General features: G+C 42.0%; 1 protein-coding gene across 1 annotated transcript in view; it reads right to left on the reverse strand.

Annotated features, from left to right (window-relative positions):
- Positions 1 to 21792, reverse strand: part of LOC105463670 (WW domain containing transcription regulator 1) — a 143901-nt gene that overhangs the window by 48471 nt on the left and 73638 nt on the right. The window contains exon 3 of the mRNA XM_011710887.2: positions 7740 to 7876. Within this exon, the coding sequence (XP_011709189.1) occupies positions 7740 to 7876 (137 nt within the window). The remainder of the gene's footprint in view (positions 1 to 7739; positions 7877 to 21792) is intronic.

The raw sequence follows: 21792 nt of genomic DNA on the forward strand, positions 1-21792 counted from the left end.
ACAAAGACTCATCCACATTAAGATAAATGGAACATAGCCATGAAAGCGTAAGGTTTATTTCTTTATATGCTATTATGTCCTGCTTTATTACACAAAAGTAGCTGAATCCATTGATTTGGTAATTTTTTTTCAGTCTCATTTAACATATTCCTTAAAAACCCTAAAAGAAAGGAACTATAAAGAATTTTCTTTTCAGGCCAGGAGCAGTGGCTCACGCCTGTAATCCCAGCAATTTGGGAGGCTGAGGAGGGCGGATCATCCAAGGTCAGGAGTTTGAGACCAACCTGACCAACATGGAGAAACTCCGTCTCTACTAAAAATACAAAATTAGCCAGGCATGGTGGCGCATGCCTGTAATCCCAGCTACTTGGGAGGCTGAGGCAGGAGAATCGCTTGAACCCAGGAGGTGGAGGTTGTGATGAGCCGAGATCGTGCCATTGCACTCCAGCCTGGGCAACAAGCACAACTCTGTCTCAAAAAAAAAAAAAAGTATCTCCTTCTTGAAACCCCAAAGAAGGCAGCCTTCAATAATGCTGATTAACTAGAGTGTATTTGACAATAGATAGCTTCCTCAAAATCTAAGAAAATTGAGGGCACAGTGGCTCACACCTTTAATCCCAGCATTTTGGGAGGCCAAGGTGAGAGGATCGCTGGAGACTAAGAGTTTGAGACCAGCCTAAGCAACATAGTGAGACACCTTAATCTCTACAAAATAAAAAGAAAATTGATTTCCTACAGTGTTTAGCAAACTTTTCCTTCTATTCTTTTTTATCAAGAAAATCCTTTTTAAACAGAAACCTTTTCCCCTTTCCTGTGCCCACCAGTGTTCCTTTTCTTCCATAAACACAAACTTTCCACCACCACAATCCTACAACACGTACAACACCCAACACCTCCACCATTCCCCAAAAAGTGTATGGGTATTTTTTTTGTTTGTTTGTCTCTGGGTTTGTGCGCATGTGCCGGTGCATTTTAGGCTAATTTATGCTGCATAAACCACAAAGTTCCAAAAGTAGTGAGAACATCAGAGCTGGAAAAATTACAGTAGCCAGATGTGTCTGCCGTGAACTCACCACGTAAATTTGATTAAGAAAAAAACCAATAGAAAAAAGGAAAACATAAGATGCCTAAGTAGCAATCTGACTTCTAGTGAACTTTCAGGATACCTTTCTAAGTGCTTTAAGCAACACAGGGCTTTTATATCCCTTAGCTGTTTTATTTGCTCTTGATACAATGTTAAGTTTCTTTGTATACTTCCTAGAGAGAAGAGCAAGCCAACTTAGCAAACTGAGCACAGACAAGATTTTCCATCTTGTCTTGAAAAGAATGCGCTTAAAAGAAAAAAAAGAAAAAACAACCACACATGTGTTTATAATTTGAAGTACAGCTCAAGAAACAGACCTGGAAGACTTAGACTCTGGGCTGGTGGATGGCACATCTTCAAAGGGGTAAGTGAGTGTGTGTGTGTGCACGCGTGCGCACGCGTGTATATATCTAATTTTAAAATGTTCCTACAGTATTGAAAATACACTCTGGTTGCACTTTACCAAAGGTTTCTGAATTGGCTAGGGCTCGCAGTCTGGTGAAGTTGCTACAGTCTTTATTTTTCCTGTACTGTCTGGAAGGATACTGGCATCCCAGGTCAGGGTCTCATTCCAACAAAGAGCTCCATTAGTGTGTGACAGCAGCTCAGCACCCCATGGTTTATGATCACTAGGATTATCACCAAAAAGGCAAAAAAGAAAAAAGAAAAAAAAAAAAAAAAAGCATGTCACTTTCTCTTGGTAAAAACATTAAAAAATATGGAGCTTCTTTAAGTTGTTGCATGATTTCAGCATTTGTCTGCTGAGAGATGGGAAAATCTAACACTTCACTACTTGCAGTGGGGAAAATGTTCTTCACTTAGAACTCAAAAGTGTGACTGCTCTTCACAAACTCCCTCTGCGAATGACCTGACTGTCACAAACTTGCTCCTCTTCATCTTCTCACAATTGCTGTCCGAGGTTAAAGATTATTTTTTGGTACCACACCAGCTAGTTTCGCAATTTATAAGCAAAAGTGCCCAAACAAATATAAGTTGCAGTAACCATGGTTGGGTTTTCCTGAAGGAGGAATGGAATGGCTTTCTAACAGAGCGTATCAAAGGCTTTTCCTCTGATTACACAGGGGCCAGAAAACGGAGGAAAAACAAGGCTACCGGCTAACAATAATAGCTATAACAGTACAAGTGCTGGCAGCTTACTATACATCACATACCAAGGCATGGACTACCTAAATACTCAAAACAACGTTATCAGGTAAGTACTATCATTATTACCATTTTACAGATAAGGAAAATGAGACTCAGAGGTTAAATAACTAACCCAACAAATAAACGTCTAAATTAAGAGAAACTCAGTTCTGACTTCGAGTTCTTCCAAAACAGTCCCCACCCTCCATCCCACTTCCATGCCCACTTCGCCACCACTCTAACCAAGGACCAAGATCTGCAGCAGGCTTCATTTTCTGAAGCCCATTGTTCTATATATAACAGAGCCTATATAGGCAGTCTATTTTTTTCCCTGTTTCTTTCCCTCTTATTCTCTTTTTTAAAATTTTAGTTAAGTATTAATAGTAAGGAAGGCCCACAGCCTACTTAAAACATACAAACTTCTGGCCGAGTGCAGTGGCTCAGGCCTGTAATCCCAGCACTTTGGGAGGCTGAGGTGGGTAGATCACCTGAGGTCAGGAGTTTGAGACCACCCTGGCCAACATGGTGAAACCCCATCTCTACTAAAAATACAAAAATTAGCCAGGTGTGGTGGTGGCAGCGCCTGTAATCCCAGCTACTCCAGAGGCTGAGGCAGGAGAATTGCTTGAACCTGAGAGGCGGAGGTTGCAGTGAGCCAAAATCACACCATTGCACTCCAGCCTGGGCAGCCAAGTTTCCATCCCAAACAAACAAACAAAGTCTATCTGGTTTGTGTAAAGAAAAAGAAATCTACTTTCATATGTATAGTAATTTCCCCTATGTTACTTAAAAGTGAGGATCCGAACAACTTGTTAACCCCCAAGTGACAATACTGATACGGCTTCCACCAAATGGCAACCTTTCCTCTTTATTATCTAAAGTCCCCCAAGGTTGTCTTTTCTTCTTCCATTTATTGCATATGTCTGGGAATTCAGGCTTAAAGGCCATTACTCTGCTTAGACAGAATCCAGATTGGTAAAGCCTGATTTGGCAAATACAAAAACTAAAATTTTAGTTTTAAGCTAGACCAAAATGGAGATGGTTATTTGAATTAAAGTGCAAAAAAATTATTTTTGCAATTTTCCCATTCAGAGCTTATTTCATTTTACTTAGATTCACTGTTCAACAAATCTGCCAACCTGCAGAAAGAATTCTCTGTTTTTACAAAGTCACTCACTCCAGGATGACTAAGTAATGGGTCTTTCCTCTCACAATAAAATTACGGTTTGATTTACAAGTCGCATTACAGGCATTACAGGAATACATCTAAAGTTGTTTTTTTTTTTTTTTTTTGAGATGGAATCTCGCTCTGTCGCCCAGGCTGGAGTGCAGTGGCACAATCTCGACTCACTACAAGCTCCGCCTCCTGGGTTCACGCCATTCTCCTGCCTCAGCCTCCCAAGTAGCTGGGACTACAGGCGCCCGCCACCATGCCCGGCTAATTTCTTGTATTTTTAGTACAGACGGAGTTTCACCGTGTTAGCCAGGATGTTCTCAATCTCCTGACCTCGTGATCCTCCGGGATTACAGGTGAGAGCCACCGCATCCCGCATCTAAAGCTCTTAGAAAAAATAAGGTGTCTAGTGATAACAAGTTTCTCCTGGGAGAGGTAACTTAAACATTTCCACCAGAGGGCACTATCCTCACTGAAGGTAATGAATACATTGTTCCTAATTTAAAACACTTTGCAATCTAACCAGCCCAAAACAAATCATTTTTATTCTTGAAAGCATTTATAAAGAACAGTTAGATTGTCTTAAAATAAACATGCTATAGTTAAATAAAATATAAAATAATTTTTGCCATAAAAATAATAATAATAAACATATATTTTAGCTTATTATGTGGCAATCATAGTCCTAAGCACTTTGCATATATAAACTTGTAAGTTCCTCATACATTAATAATCCCCATTGTACATATGATGAAATCAAAGCACAGATAAGTAACTTAAAGGGTCACCAAACTAGTAACTACAGAGCCAGGATTCAAATTCTGGCAGTCAGACACCCAAGTCCAAGTACCTAACCTACAGAAACAGGGTCCCAATACAAGGAGATTTGTTTCTGAATGTATTTAACTATAACACTGATTATATCACAGCTCTAGAAATACACAAAATTAGTTATAAAAAGTACTATTCTATCATCTGATAGTAATGTTACTAATTGTATTTTGACATCCTTTTCACATGTACATAAACTCCTTGCATTAAAGAAGACCTATCACTTTAGTTCGCTTATTAGCTACATTCCATTGAAAAGTATCAAAGCTCTAGATTCAAGAAGGAAGAGTTGGAGGAGAAGAATCTGCTCTTTTCTTTTTCTAGTTTTTAAGAGATGGGGGTCTCGCTAAGTTGCCCAGGCTGGTCTCAAACTCCTATGCCCAAGAGATTCTCCCACCTCAGAGCCTCCCAAGTAGCTGGGACTACAGGGATGCACCTCTACACCCAACTCTGCTCTTTTTATTTTTATATGTTTAAAGATACATAATAAAGACTATGAACCACAGGCAGAGTTATGGCTTGAAATGAAATAGTCTGAGTAAATCATTTATTATTTGGACTTTATTGAGACTCTGTAAATTAACTCCTGGTCTTCGGAACTTACTTGGCATTTACAGTTGTGTTTCCATCCTTCAGACACATCTGTGATTCTCCATAAGCTAGAAACACACTTTGCAACGGGGAAATACACAAATATTGTTGGAAAAACCCCAGAATGTGTGTCTTGAGAAATTCACTGCCTTATGAGAAATCTGGAAACTGCCCGGTGCCGTGGCTTATGCCTATAATCCCACCACTTTGGGAGGCTGAGGCAAGCGGATCACCAGTGGTCAGGAGTTCGAGACCAGCCTGGCCAACATGGTGAAACTCCGTCTCTACTAAAAATACAAAAATTATCTGTGTGTGGTGGTGCACGCCTATAGTCCCAGCTCCTCGGTAAGCTGAGGCATGAGAATTGCTTGAACCAGGGGGCAGAGGTTGCAGTGAGCTGAGACCGTGCTACTGCACTCCAGCCTGGATGACGGGGTGAGCCTCTTTCTCAAAATAATGATAATAATAATAACAAAAATTAAATAAAAACAGAAATCTGGGAACTAAGGTATTTTACTAAGCTATAGATAAAGTTGTTTCAGAATGTTCAGATTACAACTTTTTAGATATACTTTACTAGTGCAATTGGACTTTGTGTGTGTGTGTATGTGCGTGCATGTGTGCACATACAGGCAGACTCACATGTGCCTTCAATATCTCGTTCCAAGCATTCAAGCTTCTTTTCATTAGTCCACTTCCTGCGTATTGCACAATTTTTAAAAATTAAGGAGAATGCATAAAAGAACATGACAAAAGATATCCACTCCAGTATTTGTATGCTAGCAACACACTAGTAACAACCTAAATATCTACCAGATGGGAGTTAGTTAAATAAACTAATTATAGCATATTAATATAGTAGACTAATAGGCAAATTTTTAAAAGAATGAAGCAGCTCTATATGGACAGGCAGGTGAAAAAAGCAAGATAGAGAACAGTGGTTATGATATGCTAACCTTAGTATAATGAAACACACACACAACTAGAAACACTGGCTGGCTCTAGGAAACAAACTTGGGAACTGAGGAAAGGGAGGGTGGAGGAAGTGTTTGAATTTTTTTTTTTTTTTTTTTGGTAAGCTGGGTTCATGAAAGATTTTTTTTCCGATTATAATTGATTACAAAGTTAAAATTAAAACTTAATAATCAGTTTTTAGAATTCTTGATGAAAATTAAATGGTTAAAGAAACTGTAAAACCAGTCTAATGCCACCCAATTTGGGGTTTCTTTTTTTTTTTTCTTTTTTTTTTTTTTTTGAGACGGAGTCTTGCTCCGTCGCCCAGGCCGCAGTGCAGTGGCGCAATCTCGGCTCACTGCAAGCTCCGCCCCGGTTTACGCCATTCTCCTGCCTCAGCCTCCCGAGTAGCTGGGACTACAGGCGCCCGCCACTACGCCCGGCTAGTTTTTTGTATTTTTAGTAGAGACGGGGTTTCACCGTGTTAGCCAGGATAGGTTTCTTTACTACAGTGGCATCTGTTTTCTACATAAGCTCCTGAATATTTGGGACAAAATGACTCATGGGAGGCTTTGGTTTACCACTGCTGGTACCAGAACTGGTTGCATTTTCTCTGATCTGCCCTTTAGATAAGGAACACAACAGAGGTTATTTGATGTCATTTGCTTTTTGGAAACTGTACATCTGCAAGCTTTAAAGCAGTAGATTCAGACTTCCCGGAAGAACTGACACTTGAAGCTGACCAGGGTCTACTTGAGTTCATACTCGCTTTGGCTAAGCTACAGTATGAGGGAAGGGTGTCCAGGAATAACGCTTCCATTTTTATCTTGTTCATTCCTGAAAATCCAACAGGAGATTCTTTTCACTCCCTAAAATTAACTGTTCTGTGTATAAAGCATATCTGGATATCTGATCTTAAATGGAAATGTTATCTGAAAATGGCACCATCTTTTATAAAACTTTAAAATTGGCCCGTTTTTATTTTTAGCCCTGGGGGAGAAGGAAGGGAATGATTACCAAAAAGAGCTGGCGGGTTCCGTTGCTGCAGCGTATTAATTCACTGGTGATTCTCTTTACTGGGAATCATTTTAGCAGAAAATACTCTCTTCTCAAGTCTAAAATCACTCTTACTAAATATTGTAAATGAAGTAAAAAGTGAGCCATATTATCCCACGGCAGGTATGGGGAGAAGCCACCGGCAGGTTATGTAACGGTTAACTCCCTTCCAAAATCAGACTAGCCTGTTCTCCAGCCCTGCTCTCCACAAGCTGCATGACTTTCGGGAAGTTTCTTCATCTATAAACTGGGGAGCCTGTTACTTTTTGTAGGGGTTTTGGAAGACTTTCATAAGGTAAGGCATGGAAGCACCCAGCATGCTATCTGATATGTTATGCAGCAATTATGGAAAAAAGGGAAATAAGGGTAGGGATTTGAGACTAGAATTGTACCTGTAGGCAGTTGCCAGGAGCCAACGTCACCCAAAGCGTGTATGTCCTACTTGCCTCAGTCTAGATGAAGAAAGGAGGCCTAACTGATTTTTCTACCCCAATTAAGGCCATCGGAGGGGAGGTCAGAACTGTAGTTTAAAACCGAGGCAGCAGTATCATAAGTTGGTGGTAAAGAGACCAAGTAAAGAAGGAAAAGGCGGCAGAAGAGTAACATGGTATTGCAGCCAAGAAGAAGGCGCAAACACCGTCTGGGTGCATGAAGAGACATGGAAACAGCCAGAACCACTTATGAGCCCCGCCACCCCTTGATTGAACACCCATTTCTTCAGCTCGGAGTCAAAGCTTGGGGCTCCGCCAGGTGCAGTGGTTCACGCCTGTAATCGCAGCACTTTGGGAGACTGAAGTGGTAGGATTGTTTGAGCCCAGGAGTTCAACACCAGCCTGGGCAACAAACTCTACAAAAAACTCAAAAAAAATTTACTTTTTAATTTTAAAAAAGCTTGGGGCTTACCGAGATTTGGCTGGGATACTGCCATGGACCTCTGAGGCACTGGTGTGGAACTGACGGCAGGGTGGAGGTTCATATGATTCAGGGGCTGATTCATCGCCTTCCTAGGGTCTTGCCATGTGGTGATTTTTTCTATGTGACTAAAAGAAGGAAAACAATTAATTATCTTTTTAATTGTCAGCATCATTATCATCATCACCACCAACAACATAACAGTTAATGACACTGATTCTTCCCTTAGGATCTGCTTATGAGTGGTTGATGGATTGTGCTTGATTTCATCCGAAGACATACTTGCCTATTTTTCCCTGCATCCTGGTTAGGCCACACTGGGGATTCTGCAAGCAGCTCTCTAAACACAAGCCCAAGACTTCACTGTCCAGACAGGCCCTTGCATGCAGTGAGCCCCAGTGAACTTCCGAACCTCAGCCCGTGGAGCTTTTGTATTCCCCAGCACCTGTGCTTCCCGACCATCCAATCACTGGAGTGCCATAGAGCGTGAGCTCCTTCCTGGAAGGGGAGCCATGCTCACCTTCCCAGCCAGTCCCCCATACTCTCCTGACTCATAGAATTGACATAATGAGGATCCCTCTGGCTGTCATCAAGCAAGCTCTCACAGTAGGAGTGTAAGGTATTTCGAGGTCCACAAAGGTGACATAAAACCCTCAAGAAGCTCACTGTCACCAAGCAAGGTGACAACAGTGTAGCTGGAAGGCAGAGTAGTAGGAAATAACAGTAGGAAAGTCGACTAGTGCCAGCTTACGGAGAAACTTAGATATTTGAGGCATGAAGGTTTACAAGGGAGAAGACATGATTACACTTTTGATCACATACAACTTCCAGTTTATTACTATGACTTAATCACAGAGAAACTAGCCCAACATGAAACATGAGCTTCTGCTCAGAGTTTCTAGTACATTCTAAGAAAGGTGGACGTGGCCTCCAGCGTTGCCTACCACCTTCCAAATCACATCACAGGTCACTCCTGGTACTTTCCCTGTCCCACTCCATCAAGCTCTTCCTTTAGTGAGAGTTTATGACACATATATATAAAAGATGAGTAGATTCATCCCGTTCCTCTACTCTGTTTTATAAACAGTATCAGAAATCTTCCTTCACCCTCTCCTTCTCCTTCTTCTTCCTTTTTTGACATGGTCTTACTCTGTCGCCCAGGCTGGAGTACAGTGGCACAATCATGGCCCACTGCAGCCCCGACATCCTGGGCTCAAGCAATCTTCCCACCTCGACCTCCTGAGTACCTGGGACCACAGGCACCTGCGACCACACCTGGCTCATTTGTTAAAAAAACATTTTTTTGGGCCGGGCACGGTGGCTCACACCTGTAATCCCAGCACTTTGGGAGGCCGAGACGGGAGGATCACGAGGTCAGGAGATCGAGACCATCCTGGCTAACACAGTGAAACCCCGTCTCTACCAAAAATACAAAAAATTAGCCAGGCATGGTGGCGGGCGCCTGTAGTCCCAGCTACTCAGGAGGCTGAGGCAGGAGAATGGCGTGAACCCAGGAGGCGGAGCTTGCAGTGAGCTGAGATGGCGCCACTGCACTACAGCCTGGGCGACAGAGCAAGACTCTGTCTCAAAAAAAAAAAAAAAAAATTGTTTTTGTAGAGGTGGGCGTCTCCTTATATTGCCCGGGCTGGTCTCGAACTCCTGAACTCAAGTGATCCTCCCACCTCAGTCTCCCAAAGTGCTGGGATTACAGACACAAACCACCAAGCCCAGTCCAGTATCAGAGATCTTTCCATATCCATCAAAGACAACAAACACTGACAGAAGAAACTGAATGTTAGCCCTTTGTTTTGGGCTTCACAACCACGCTGGTCTCTTCCAGTCGGGCCCACACAGCTGACCTTCCTTAGACACACAACAAAAGGAGCATGATTGTTGTTTCTGTTAAACACACCTCAATTTTGAATAACAATGGCCTCCTTTGAATCTTTAAGGTAGGAAACCACTTTCACTTTCATTATGTTTAATCAGTCTAGAAACTTCCTTGCACTGAGGTTGTATTTGTCTTGTTTTCTTTTCAGTCTGTTTCCTCACTTTTAAATGCTTCCTCTGCTAAAATTGTTATTCAGATTTCTTAATGCAAGACTTGTAGGTATTGCCACGGGGAGCTCATCCATTGCCTTGAGTGAAAACTTGGGTCTAAAGGTCTAAGGTTTTAGAATAAATGTGATTTAAAAAAAAAAAAAAAAGGCCAGGGGCGGTGGCTCATGCCTATAATCCCAGCACTTTGGGAGGCTGAGGCGGGCGGATCACCACAGGTCAAGAGTTCGAGACCAGCCTGGCCAACATGGCGAAACCCCAGCTCTACTAAAAATATTAAAAGTAGCTAGCATAGTGATGCGTGCCTGTAATCCCAGCTACTCGGGAGGCTGAGACAGGAGAATCGCTTGAACCCGGGAGGTGGAGGTTGCAGTGAGCTGGGATCATGCCACTGCACTCCAGCCTAGGCAGCAGAGTGAGACTCCATCTCAAAAAAAAAAAAAAAAAAAGAAAAGAAAAGAAAAAAGAAAAGATGGGGAAAGACTGAAGTAAAGAGATGAAAAACATGTCCCTAAGGATAAAATAAATAATAATAAAAACAATAGTTTTAGTTACACCTTCAGTTTAACTATTGTAGCTCTGTTTAAAGCTTTCTGTTTAAAGCTTTCATAAAATCCATCAATTTCTGGGCAGGTGGAAACGCATAGCCAGCCTCAGGCTTGTCACAGGCCTTCCAAGTGAGGAACTAATTGGTGAGGGTGTCAAAATTAAGTAACTCCCTTTAGCAAAATAATTAGACCTAAGAAATGCTTTGATTATTCCTTCAGAACTCATTCTATTAAAGCGGCATGTTTTCCAAGGCAGACATGTCCAACGTAAATAGTTTCCACTCTGGTACCAGAAGGAAAAGAATCCTCCTCTCTTTCATAAACCTTTCTTAGACTCTCTGACACCATGGATATTGATGCTGCGCTAGAACCAACATCAGCACAGGCCCTGGTGAGATGTGGCAATATACATCATTTGCTGGAAGATGTACAAGGGCACTTCTGTGATCAGAATTTCAGCTACCAGCTGTAGGAATAATACAGGAGCTGGAATGACGCATTCCCCAATGCTGGTCCCCCACTCTCCCCTCCCTTCTGAACAAGTGAGCTGTGGCTCCTGAATGCAGCGAGAGCAGGAACATCTAGCATAGGCAGCCCAGCATCTGAAGTGGCAGATGAGCTCATCTTGCCTAAGGAGTGCCAGCACAGCTTGCCAGCCAAAATCCCCTGGGACAGAGTGTGGGGCCTTCTGGGTGAACCTCATCCTGATAGTTCTGACCCCAAAGATGTACAGCTTACCCAGCTTGAAGTCCCAGCACTCCTGCAGTGCAGTGGGAGCCTCCACGGCCCACCCTTCAAACTACACCCAGCCAACACATTTAAAGGAGTTTTGTTCCCAGTGGATTTGTTAATTAAAAGTGTCACTCACAGTATTCCCCAAAGGCTGTAGTACAAGAGGGAGCCTTTCTTAAGTGAGCAGTTCTCATTGCTCCAAAACAACTCTGAGAAGAAAGCCACTCAAATTCCTGGCTCTGCAGACCAGTCGACCTGACATCGGCTGTAAGGCTGCGCTAACATGGTGTCAAGAGTGGCTCCCAGGCTGAATGCAACAAGTAAGAGTGAGCTATTGCTCACAAGAGGCTCTTAATACAGCCTTGATGATTTCATCTGAAAACTAAATTCTCCTATTGTTCTAATCACTTAGTGCCTCAGGCTCCAGCTCCCCCTACTTCCCACCACTTCCCAGACCCAGGATACACCATTCACTCTTTCACTCTGCTGTCTCATCTCTGCTCCCTCTCTCAGTGTTACTGAGTCATTTCCTTTCTCGTATTTCTCAGTGTAATCTCAGTGGTTGCCAGGACCCACAATTTAGCTAGATTAATCCCCACTTCCCCGCTACTCCCACCTCCTTCCTGGCTTCACTCCCTTGCTTAGTCTTCTTCAAGAAAAAGTCTCTCTGCTGTTTTAAAGTATAACTTCCCTTGGAAATACACACACATACACAAATATATTTAACCTGACTACATATGTGTATTCTGTAAATACATACACTGTACAGGTTTCATATTTGAAAATGGAACAAAGAAAGGAAAAAAAGATACCAAACTATTTATGGTGATATATGCAAATAACAGGCTCACTGGTAATTTTTTTTTTCTTATGTAAACTGCTTTGTTCTTTCCAGGTTTTTAGCAGTGATTATGTATTGTTTTCACAACCAGCAAAACCAAAAATACTAATGAAGCTACAAAAAGACAAAAAAGAAAACTGATGCATGAATACACAGGTCATAAGGTACAAAAAGTTCCTGAAGACACGGGGGCGGGGGGGGGGTTGGTGGCTCACACCTGTAGTCCCAGGACTTTGGGAGGCCGAGGTGGGCAGATCAGCTGACATTGGGAGTTCAAGACCAGCCTGACCTACATGGAGAAGCCCTGTCTCTACTAAAAATACAAAAATTAACCGGGCGTGGTGGCACATGCCTGTAATCCCAGCTACTTGGGAGGCTGAAGCAGGAGAATTGCTTGAACTCGGGAGGTGGAGGTTGCGATGAGCCGAGATCGCACCATTGCACTCCAGCCTGGGCAACGAGCAAAACTCAGTCTCAAAAAAAAAAAAAAAAAAAAAAAAAGTTCCCGAAGATAAACTACAGATTTGGCTCCTACCTTTGTGTGGCTCAAATCAGAAGACAAATGGAATCAATCACCTGATCCCATGCTGTTTATAAAGAAAAAGAATAGCAGTTCCTACGGGGAAGAAAAGATTTTCTTGACAGTAAAAATTCTTTTTCCTCGACTTAAAAAAAAAAAAAAAATCCTTTACAAGTGCTTCCCATGGAGAGCCCTGTTACTATGTGGGGTTAACAGTGCCTGTAACAAATATAAGCGGGAGTGGGCTTTTCCCCTTCGTTCAAGAGCCCCTGGGACCACTACTTCCCAGACAGTCTCCTTCTCTCAGTCCCAGAAAGACAACCAATTTCTGGCCTCCAATCACTTTATGAGTCTCTGCTTAGAGAACTGCCCAGGTTGGAAGAAAGCATGGAGTTTGCTAAGGGGCAAGAAAGGTCAGCACGTCTCTGAGAAGATACTGGCTGGAAATGGTAGGTTATGAAAAACGGTGTCGTGTGAAATCAGTTTTCCCTCATGGATTAATATTTTCTTCAAGAAAGACACAATAATAGAAAGACATTTTATTTATCAGGTAAATTGCGTGTTTGGGGTTAAAATGTTTTGAAATTGGTGGGGCGGCACGCCCACCCTCCAAGTCACCCTCCCCTCAGACTGGCCTCTTCCATCAGCCTGCGGAGAGGGTGTTCACTTTGCTCCAGTTTCCTCCTCTCAAGCCACTGCTACCTCCTTCTACCTCCTTCATGACCTTTCACCTTGATGAGGGCAATGGCCTCTGGGCTTCCCTTCTGCCAATATTTCTGGTTTTCCTCCCTTCCTCCTTCCCTCCCCCCATCCTCTCTCTCTGACAATCCATTCACTGTCTAACCTCCAGGCAGATATCCCAAGGATACCTGGTATCCAAGTCCCCCTGGGTCACCACGGCCCATGAAATAACAGCACAACTCACATAGGCATCTCCCAGACAAAGCAGCCTACTGCCAGATTCTGTGGGCTCTGCAAAGATGTGCAAAGACCACACGCAGTCGTTGAGTCACGTATACCTGGGTATCTGGGTTTAATATTAGTTCTGACCTTGTGTGACCTAATTGGATATCCTAGTCACACTACCCATATCCACAAGACAGACGTAAAAAAGCTAACAGTATACTGGTTCCTCATTGTGAGCATAAAGCAGGTCTGTTCTGGGAATATTATGACCACCAAAGTCACTTAAAGATTTCATGGCCAGTTCTCCTGGCTTCCTAAAGTCATTTTCACTCAGCAGTGAGTGCAGAGAAGGCAGCTCCAGTCTTGAGTCCAAGGTTGGCAACACTTGGTTCAAGTTTTTTCAACAACCATGGATCATATACCTATTATGCACAATGGGTGATGTACTGGCTAGGTGTAAAAATCAAAAACATTGTGCAAACTATATAGTAAAGGCAAAGATAAAAATCTTATCTGTAAAAGTAGAATAATCAGACCGGGCGCGGTGGCCTGTAATCCCGGCACTTTGGGAGGCCGAGGAGGGTGGATCACCTGAGGTCAGGAGTTTGAGACCAGCCTGGCCAAGATGGAGAAACCCCGTGTCTACTAAAAATACAAAATTAGCCGGGCATGCTGGTGCATGCCTGTAATCCCAGCTACTCGGGAGGCTGAAGCAGGAGAATCACTTGTACCAGGGAGGTGGAGGCTTCAGTGAGCTGAGAGCGCGCCATTGCACTCCATCCTGGGCAACAAGAGTGAAACTCTGCCTCAAAAACAAAACAAAAAACAAAACAAAACCAAAAAAATCCTCCAGCTTCTTACCACCCAGGAAAAGGCCTGGTGTTTTGGGATGAATTTACCCACACTAACTTCACAGAAGGAAGCCATACAACAAGGACTTTCTGAAACAGAGAATCCCCCATGTAATATATTTTGTATTGCTGGAAGCATACAAAGATATAAAAATAGGAATGATTACAAGTGCTTCATTTTGAAAGAACTTAAAACTATTAGCAGCATGTTGCTTATTTCTATGGGCCAAGATTTTGTCTTCAAACATAAGTGTTTTGCCTTTTTTCTGGCCCCCATTTATTTAATAAATTAGAGTTTCATACAGTGTCCAACATCAGGGCTCCCCGCCATCAGCAGAGTAGTTAGGACAAGACCTGGAAGCAGCCTCCAAACTGCCTCTTCTTTTGCCACAACCTAGCTGAGCAGTTAAAGAGAACCGCACCAATGAGATGAGAATTTAAAGACAGCCTGGGGTCATAAAACCAAGGCAGACTGGTTTAAAACTCAATCATACTCACTGCTCCCTGTCTTCATCCCCTGGGTGAAATTCCTCTGTAGCCTCGGTCCTTACTACCTCTTTTTTCCTCTTCCAGCAGAATACAAGCTCTTCCAGAAGAAATATTCCACAGAAATGACCCTGTGGAACACAGCAAAGTGTTCTGCACATAGTAGGCATATGAAAAATAATACTAGCCAGGTGCGGTGGCTCGCACCTGTAATCCTAGCATTTTGGGAGGCTGAGGTGGGAGGACTGCTTGAGCCCCAGAGTTGGAGACCAGCTCGGGCAACATAGAAAGATCCCATCTCTTAAAAAAGAAAAAAGAAAAAAAATCTGCCAAGCCTATGATATTTACAAGCCCCATTTAAGTATAAGCAAACTGTCTTATTTCAGAAAATCAGATTTTTAAAACTTTTTTGATTTAGTAGGTCAGTTCACCATCCTCTTAATGTTAAAACAAATGCACATACTGAATACAATTAGCTTAAAATTTGCTAAATGAAACAGCTTTGCAACGTGCTTCTTGTGACTCAGTCCAATTAGGCCCACTAGTGTTAAAAATGGAAACTGAAACAGATTTGGATGAGGCTGATAAATTCCCGATAGGGCCTGCCAAGTGAATCTGACCCACTGTCAGCAGAGAACAAATGCTATGCCAATTTTTAATCCTGTACCAGATGGCAAGAAGTCTTGCCCAAGACTTACATTAAACTTTAAAAATTGTCCTCAATTAGAATTAGAATACAAGTATGCAAAAGTGGTTTACTTTCTCGTATGTTGGGGATAAATACTGTTTGCATTTGAATCAAATTAAACATTCTATCAGTGTGTTCTTATTTAGATTTCAAGACCTAGGAGATGACATATATCTTACTCATATCTTACATTTCTTTGAGTAGCACCTTTTGTTTTGTTTTGCCAATGGTACTTAGCTCTGCCAACCAACACCAGAGATGAGTCTTAACCACAAGAACAAAGACAGGGGTGATATGCGCACTTACTAATTCTCCCAGGCCCAGATGCACACTTTCTCCAGGTAGTCCCTCTGCTGTCACCTAAAACCAGAATGCAGTGGGAGCCCATTGCAGTAGAAACCCCAGGGAGGCATCACAGAAGGAAGGCCGCATCACAGAGGGAGCCCGTGACAGTAGAAGCCCCATCGCAGTGGATGCTCAGCTCATCACCCACATCTAAACTAGCAACCCGACCTGATCACGTTTGTAATATTAAGATTAGGTTGTTTGTTTGTTTATTTTTGAGACAGAGTTTCGCTCTTTGTCACCCAGGCTGGAGTGCAATGGCGTGATCTCAGCTCCCTACAGCCTCTTCCTCCCGGTTCAGGCAATTCTCCTCCTTCAGCCTCCCAAGTAGCTGAGATTATAGGTGCACGCCACCACACCTGGCTAATTTTTGTATTTTTAGTAGAGATGGGGTTTCACCATGTTGGCCAGGCTAGTCTCAAACTCTTGACCTCAGGCGATCCACCCGCCTCAGGGTCCCAAAGTGCTGGGATTATAGGCGTGAGCCTCCGAGCCTGGAGATAAGATTAGTAGCCATCCAGTACACCGATCCCCTCTGCTTAACTTTATCAGTCTATTTGCATAATGTGGAGTCGGCTTTTGAACTTATGACAGTAAGTACAAATATGTTGACAATCAGAAATAAAGTAATGGCTCTTCACATGGTTGAAGAGATACATAGCTTAAGTTTTATTATATCTCTACATGTCCTAAAGTAATCAATCTTCCTCCCACATTGTCATTCTTTCTACCACCCGAATTAATAATTCTTTGTCCCAAAGCAGCTTTTAAAACACTATTATTGGTTATAATTATTCTTCCATTCTGCCCAAATCCTAAACGGCACCATCTCCTGCTATTTTAATGCATTAGAATAAAAGATACAAAGAGGTAAAAGTCAAGCTGCAAATGTGCACAGCTGACACATCTATTAGCAAAGCATTCAGAGTTTAAACCTCAAAGCTATTAAAAAAAAAAAAAAAGACTCATGCCATATAATAAAGGTGACTGTTCACACAACAGAAATGTGTTGGATGAGAAAGTTCATCCTTCTTTGAAACCACAAAGAATTTATAGTTAAAAGTTTCCGGTCAGATTTTCACTTAGGCAGCTCATCAAACATAGCTGCAGTCTATGACACAGAAATAATAACTGATATATAAATAGGGGATTTTTTTAGGATCCTCTAATAAAAGATGATACAAGACCAGAGAAGTTATTTCAGTGTATGGTTCCGGTCTCTACCATTCACTTGCCAGTTCAAAAAATTTCAGCATTCTCTGGAATTCCGAATGAATGGCAGGGATTGTATTTTTAACTACCAGGCTCTAATCCTCAACTTCCCTTGCAGACTTGCCAAGAAGCCTCCACTGGTTTAAGTTAGCAGCAGTAGGCACAGCAGCCATGTGAAAGGCATCCTGGTGCCTCTGCCCTGGCCAGCTGTGGTGATCCATCTCCCTCACGTCCTTCCCACTGAGCACCACCGACTTTTCTGCAGACTCATTCTATCTGAACCTACTCAGCCAGGCAGATGCTGAGTCAAGCAAAGCTGCTGTCAGCCCCAAAGAGCAGATGAGCCAAATCAGGACTGTAATACCCGCAGTTCCTGCAGGGATTCCTTTACCAGAGTTTTGTCCCTAGGGTGGGGAAAATAAGCGGCACTGTGAATGTGCCACTTCCCAGAGAAAACCACTTTGGAAGGCTGATGACTCATCAAGACAGCCCCAGGTGTGACTCAGGAACCTCACTTCAGAAGGTGAACAGTCCAGCTGCGGTGTTAGAGACACCCCGTCACCGGCTCCACGCACCCCAGCAGTACCCGGCACTGGCAAGCCTCACTTTGCCTCTGCAAACTGAGCAAAATTCTTGCTTAACCTCATTTTTCCTATTTTCTGAAAACACAAGAAGGGGGAAAAAAAAAAGGACTGGGAGTTTTTGTTGCTTGTTTGACTTGGGCCAAGAGCCATATTAAAGAACTTTGGCGCTGCATTGCAAACAATTTTATTATTAGTACCAGCATTTATTTTTCTCTTCTCATGCCAGGATCAATAATGCCATTAAAAAAATGTATAGTCCAGACACAGTGGCTCACGCCTGTAATCCTAGCACTTTGGGAGGCTGAGGCAGGAGGATTGCTTGAGCTTAGGAGTTCAAGGTCAGCCTGGGCAACATGGGGAAACCTTATTTCTTTAAAAAAAAAAAAAAATCAAAATATTAGTCGGGTGTGGTGGTATATGCCTGTGGTCCCAGCTTCTTGGGAGGCTGAAGCGGAAGATTACTTCAGCCTGGGAGGTCGAGGCTGCAGTGAGCCGTGATCATACCACTGCACCCCAGCGTGGGCGACAGAGCAAACTTCTGTCTCAAAAATAATAATAAAATAAATAAAAGATGTATAAATCACCTTAAGTTTATTGTGTTGGAACTCCACAACAATGTGAGAGTCTATTTCACGATATTACTTCCAGATGTCGAGTATAAAACATGTACTTGGTAGAGTCTTTATTTCACTTTTCTCCTTTCTCACAAACAAAAACATGGGATGAGAATCAGAAGTAGAGAAAAGATGAGACGGTTTCGCTTTTTCACCCAGGCTGGAATGAAGTGGCATGATTTTGGCTCACTGCAACCTCCGACCCTCTGGTTCAAGAGATTCTCCTGCCTCAGCCTCCTGAGTAGCTAGGTTTATAGGCGCACGCCACCACACGTGGCTAATTTTTGTATTTTTAGTAGAGACGGGGTTTCACCATGTTGGCCAGGCTGGTCCTAAAGTCTTGACCTCAGGTGATCCACCCGCTTCAGCCTCCCAAAGTGCTAGGATGACAGGTGTGAGCCACCATGCCCAGCCACATGAATGGTGAATTCTAGAATAATCGATAGGAAGTGGAATGTATTCATCCATCTTTTCATTAGACAAGTATTTACAGCGGGATACATCTTCTACAAGGATTCAGTTCCAAACTCAGTTTTCTTTTGTTTTGAAGAGATGTTGCCCAGGCTGGACTCCAACACTTGGGTTTAAGTGATCCTCCTGCCTCAGCCTCCCGAGGCTAGGTCTACACATGCATGCCACCTCGCTCTGCTCCCCAAAATCAGTTGTGGCGAATGTGGAGTGTAGTGAAAGTTACCACTGAAAAACTTCTGAATATACAGTCTACTAGGCTTTGTGTATGTTATATTATCTTTCAGTAAGCTCAGTGTGGCCAGTTTCTTCCAGGGTTAGAATATGGTGCTATTTCTACACCCAAGATCCAGATGAAGTGATGCTGTACCCAAATATGTATATTGGGATTTGCTAGGCATTCAATGAATTCACGACACTTAAACACGCATACGGTGATGAGTGCCTGCAATATCTAGGCCCTCAAGGAGCTGGCAGTCAGATGAGCAGAGAGAAGGCGGCAGTGAAACAACGAGCGGTATGGTGGTAAACAGCACAGACTCTATTGTTTTGGTTATTATAAATGGTCCAGAACCTGACACTCTATCTCAATAGCTGCATGTTAGAAATGTTTCCCGTATCAACTGCATCTAACATCTAGGAATCAGTTTCAATCTCACAATAAGTCTTAAAAAGAAATTTATATGTTAGAGTAGCCACTAAGCTACTTTAAATGCTAAAATACTTTGAAAATTGTTTTTCCAGGCTCTCTGTGCCTAACACATGTTTCTAACATGTTGTTTTTCCAGTTGTTCTTAAATGGGACACTGACCCAGTGCTTGGCTGCTCCGAAGCCACTCCAAATGTAAAATATCTCGAAGTTAAAACCGCACTGCCCTCCTTTCTCTTCTTTCTAATGAGGCCAAGTGAATTAAATGTCAAAAAAGAAGGCAAATCCTCTTTAAAACCAAAAATTCTTTTGGGTTAGGCTAGCTTCTTCTCTATTCATGTGAAGAGATTTAATTCCTTTTTGTTGGTTTTGCTTTTTTCAATTCTGGGAAGAGGATGAGCCACCCTGGCTCTGGCCATCAGAGCCACTTTCTTTTTGCACATGTTTGAAAGGCATGACACAACTTGAACTGGAAAAAGGGCTGGCATGAACCTCGGCATCTCAAGAGAGACGAGAGGTGCTTTTCAGAGTGAGGGTCCCATTTTGCAAAAAATTATTTGGAGGATCAAAGACAAAAACTGAGGCATCGAAAGGGACCAAGTTAGGCTTCAGAGGAAGAGGAGAGTGCTACTGGGGACCTTGAAAATAATCATCAGGAAACACAGCTTTTGGTTCACATTTCAAACCCAGTCTACAGTGCTTCTTTACATGTATTTCTTGGCATCTTCAGTCGAACATATCACCCCAATGAGGCAGAGTGGTATAGTGGATTTGAGATCTGCTTCTGCCATTAACTGGTTAAGAGACTACTGTTAAGTAACATCTCCAAGCCTTGGTCTCCTCCAATGTAAAATGGGCATAAGAACATCTATTACATGATGTTTGGAGAATTTCATCAAATAACAAAAGTAAAACACCTAGCACAGTGCCAGATATATATGACACACTATAAATATTAGTTCCTTTCCTTTCCCTTGTGAAAATCTATCCGAACTGTTCAAAGGGATCTGAGTAATTCAAATGCAAAAAGAAGAAAAAAATCAGTAAACACCTTATAGTACAATGAACACAAAATGGAGAGAAATAATGGTAGGCATCAATTTACTGCAAAAACTACAAATATACTTGATTTCTTTCTTTTGTGTGTGTGTGTGTGTATGTGTTTTGTGTTTTGTGTTTTTTAAGATGGAGTTTCACTCTTGTCACCCAGACTGGAGCACGATCTCTGCTCACTGCAATCTTCACTTCCCGGGTTCAAGTGATTCTTTTGCCTCAGCTTCCTGATTAGCTTGAACTACAGACACGCGTCACTATGCCGGGCTAATTTTTTTGTATTTTTAGTAGAGATGGGGTTTCAAGCCTGCTCTTGAACTCCTGACCTCAGGTGATCTGGCTGCCTCAGCCTCCAAGAGTGCTGGAATTACAGGCATGAGCCACCGCACCTGGCTGATATACTTGATTTCATATAGTCGAGTAGTTAAGTAACAGTTGACCCAGAGACAGAAATATTCTTAAAACACAGAAGGTCTAGCTAACCACAAGTCTCACATAGTTCCCCCACCATCTTTTTTTTTTTTTTTTTGCATTCTAATAATAGCAACTCTCAAATTCAGTGTGAGAGACAGCCAAAGCTGCGATTCCTTTGGTGCCCTTGTTGGTAATGAGTGCCTTGGTGGTAATGAGCATCTCATGTCAGCACAAGATTTTCTCTTACATTTAAAGTAGAAAGGGGACTTCAGCCTGAAGTAAAAAGCACAGTAAGAGCTAGCAAAAGAATATCTAGTGGATTCATATTTTTCCTAATAAAGAAATGCTCAAGAAGTTTTAATCTAATTTTATTTTTTAATCATTTACAAGAAGATAATAGTTCCAAAATGTGAGGGGACATACCAGGTACAGAAATGCAGGAAGCTTTGAAGGTTCTATGACTTCAACTAATGGAAAAACAGATTTAGCCTAAAAAATGCTGTTGTTTTAAACAAGTATGTTTATGCAAACTCCAAACAGTAAGTAGTTTTGTACCCACAAGTGGATGTTAATAAAAAATATATGACTGATTTAATTTTACTTAACAAAGTACAGAAATATGCACCTGTTTCAATTATAACTTCAAACCCCATCCTTCTTCATGAAAGTAGCAGATAAAAATCATATAAAGTCAACATCTATTTGTGCGTACATAACTTTTTGTTTTGATATACCTTTAAACTTACAGGAAAGTTACAAGAATATATACAGCACAGCTGTCTACTGATTCACCAACTTTTTTTTTTTTTGGTTTTTTTTTTTTTTTTTTTTTAAGTTAGTAGCATTAGAATAATCACTTGTTTCTAAATGATCCCTCAGTGATAGTAATCCTTTGGCTGGTCACTTTTCTAACTTTGAAGAGAAGTGAGTTTTATTCTGTAACATTCACAAGATAAAGATGACAAAAAGCTAAGATAAATCAATTTGAATAACCAAATCAGGAAACCATGTGTGATATTGTGATATATTAAGAAATAAATCTCTGTCACTATTGCTGATCTAGAGCTCCTATAAC

The sequence above is a fragment of the Macaca nemestrina genome, chromosome 2 (assembly GCF_043159975.1).
Source record: "Macaca nemestrina isolate mMacNem1 chromosome 2, mMacNem.hap1, whole genome shotgun sequence".
Lineage (NCBI taxonomy): Eukaryota > Metazoa > Chordata > Mammalia > Primates > Cercopithecidae > Macaca > Macaca nemestrina.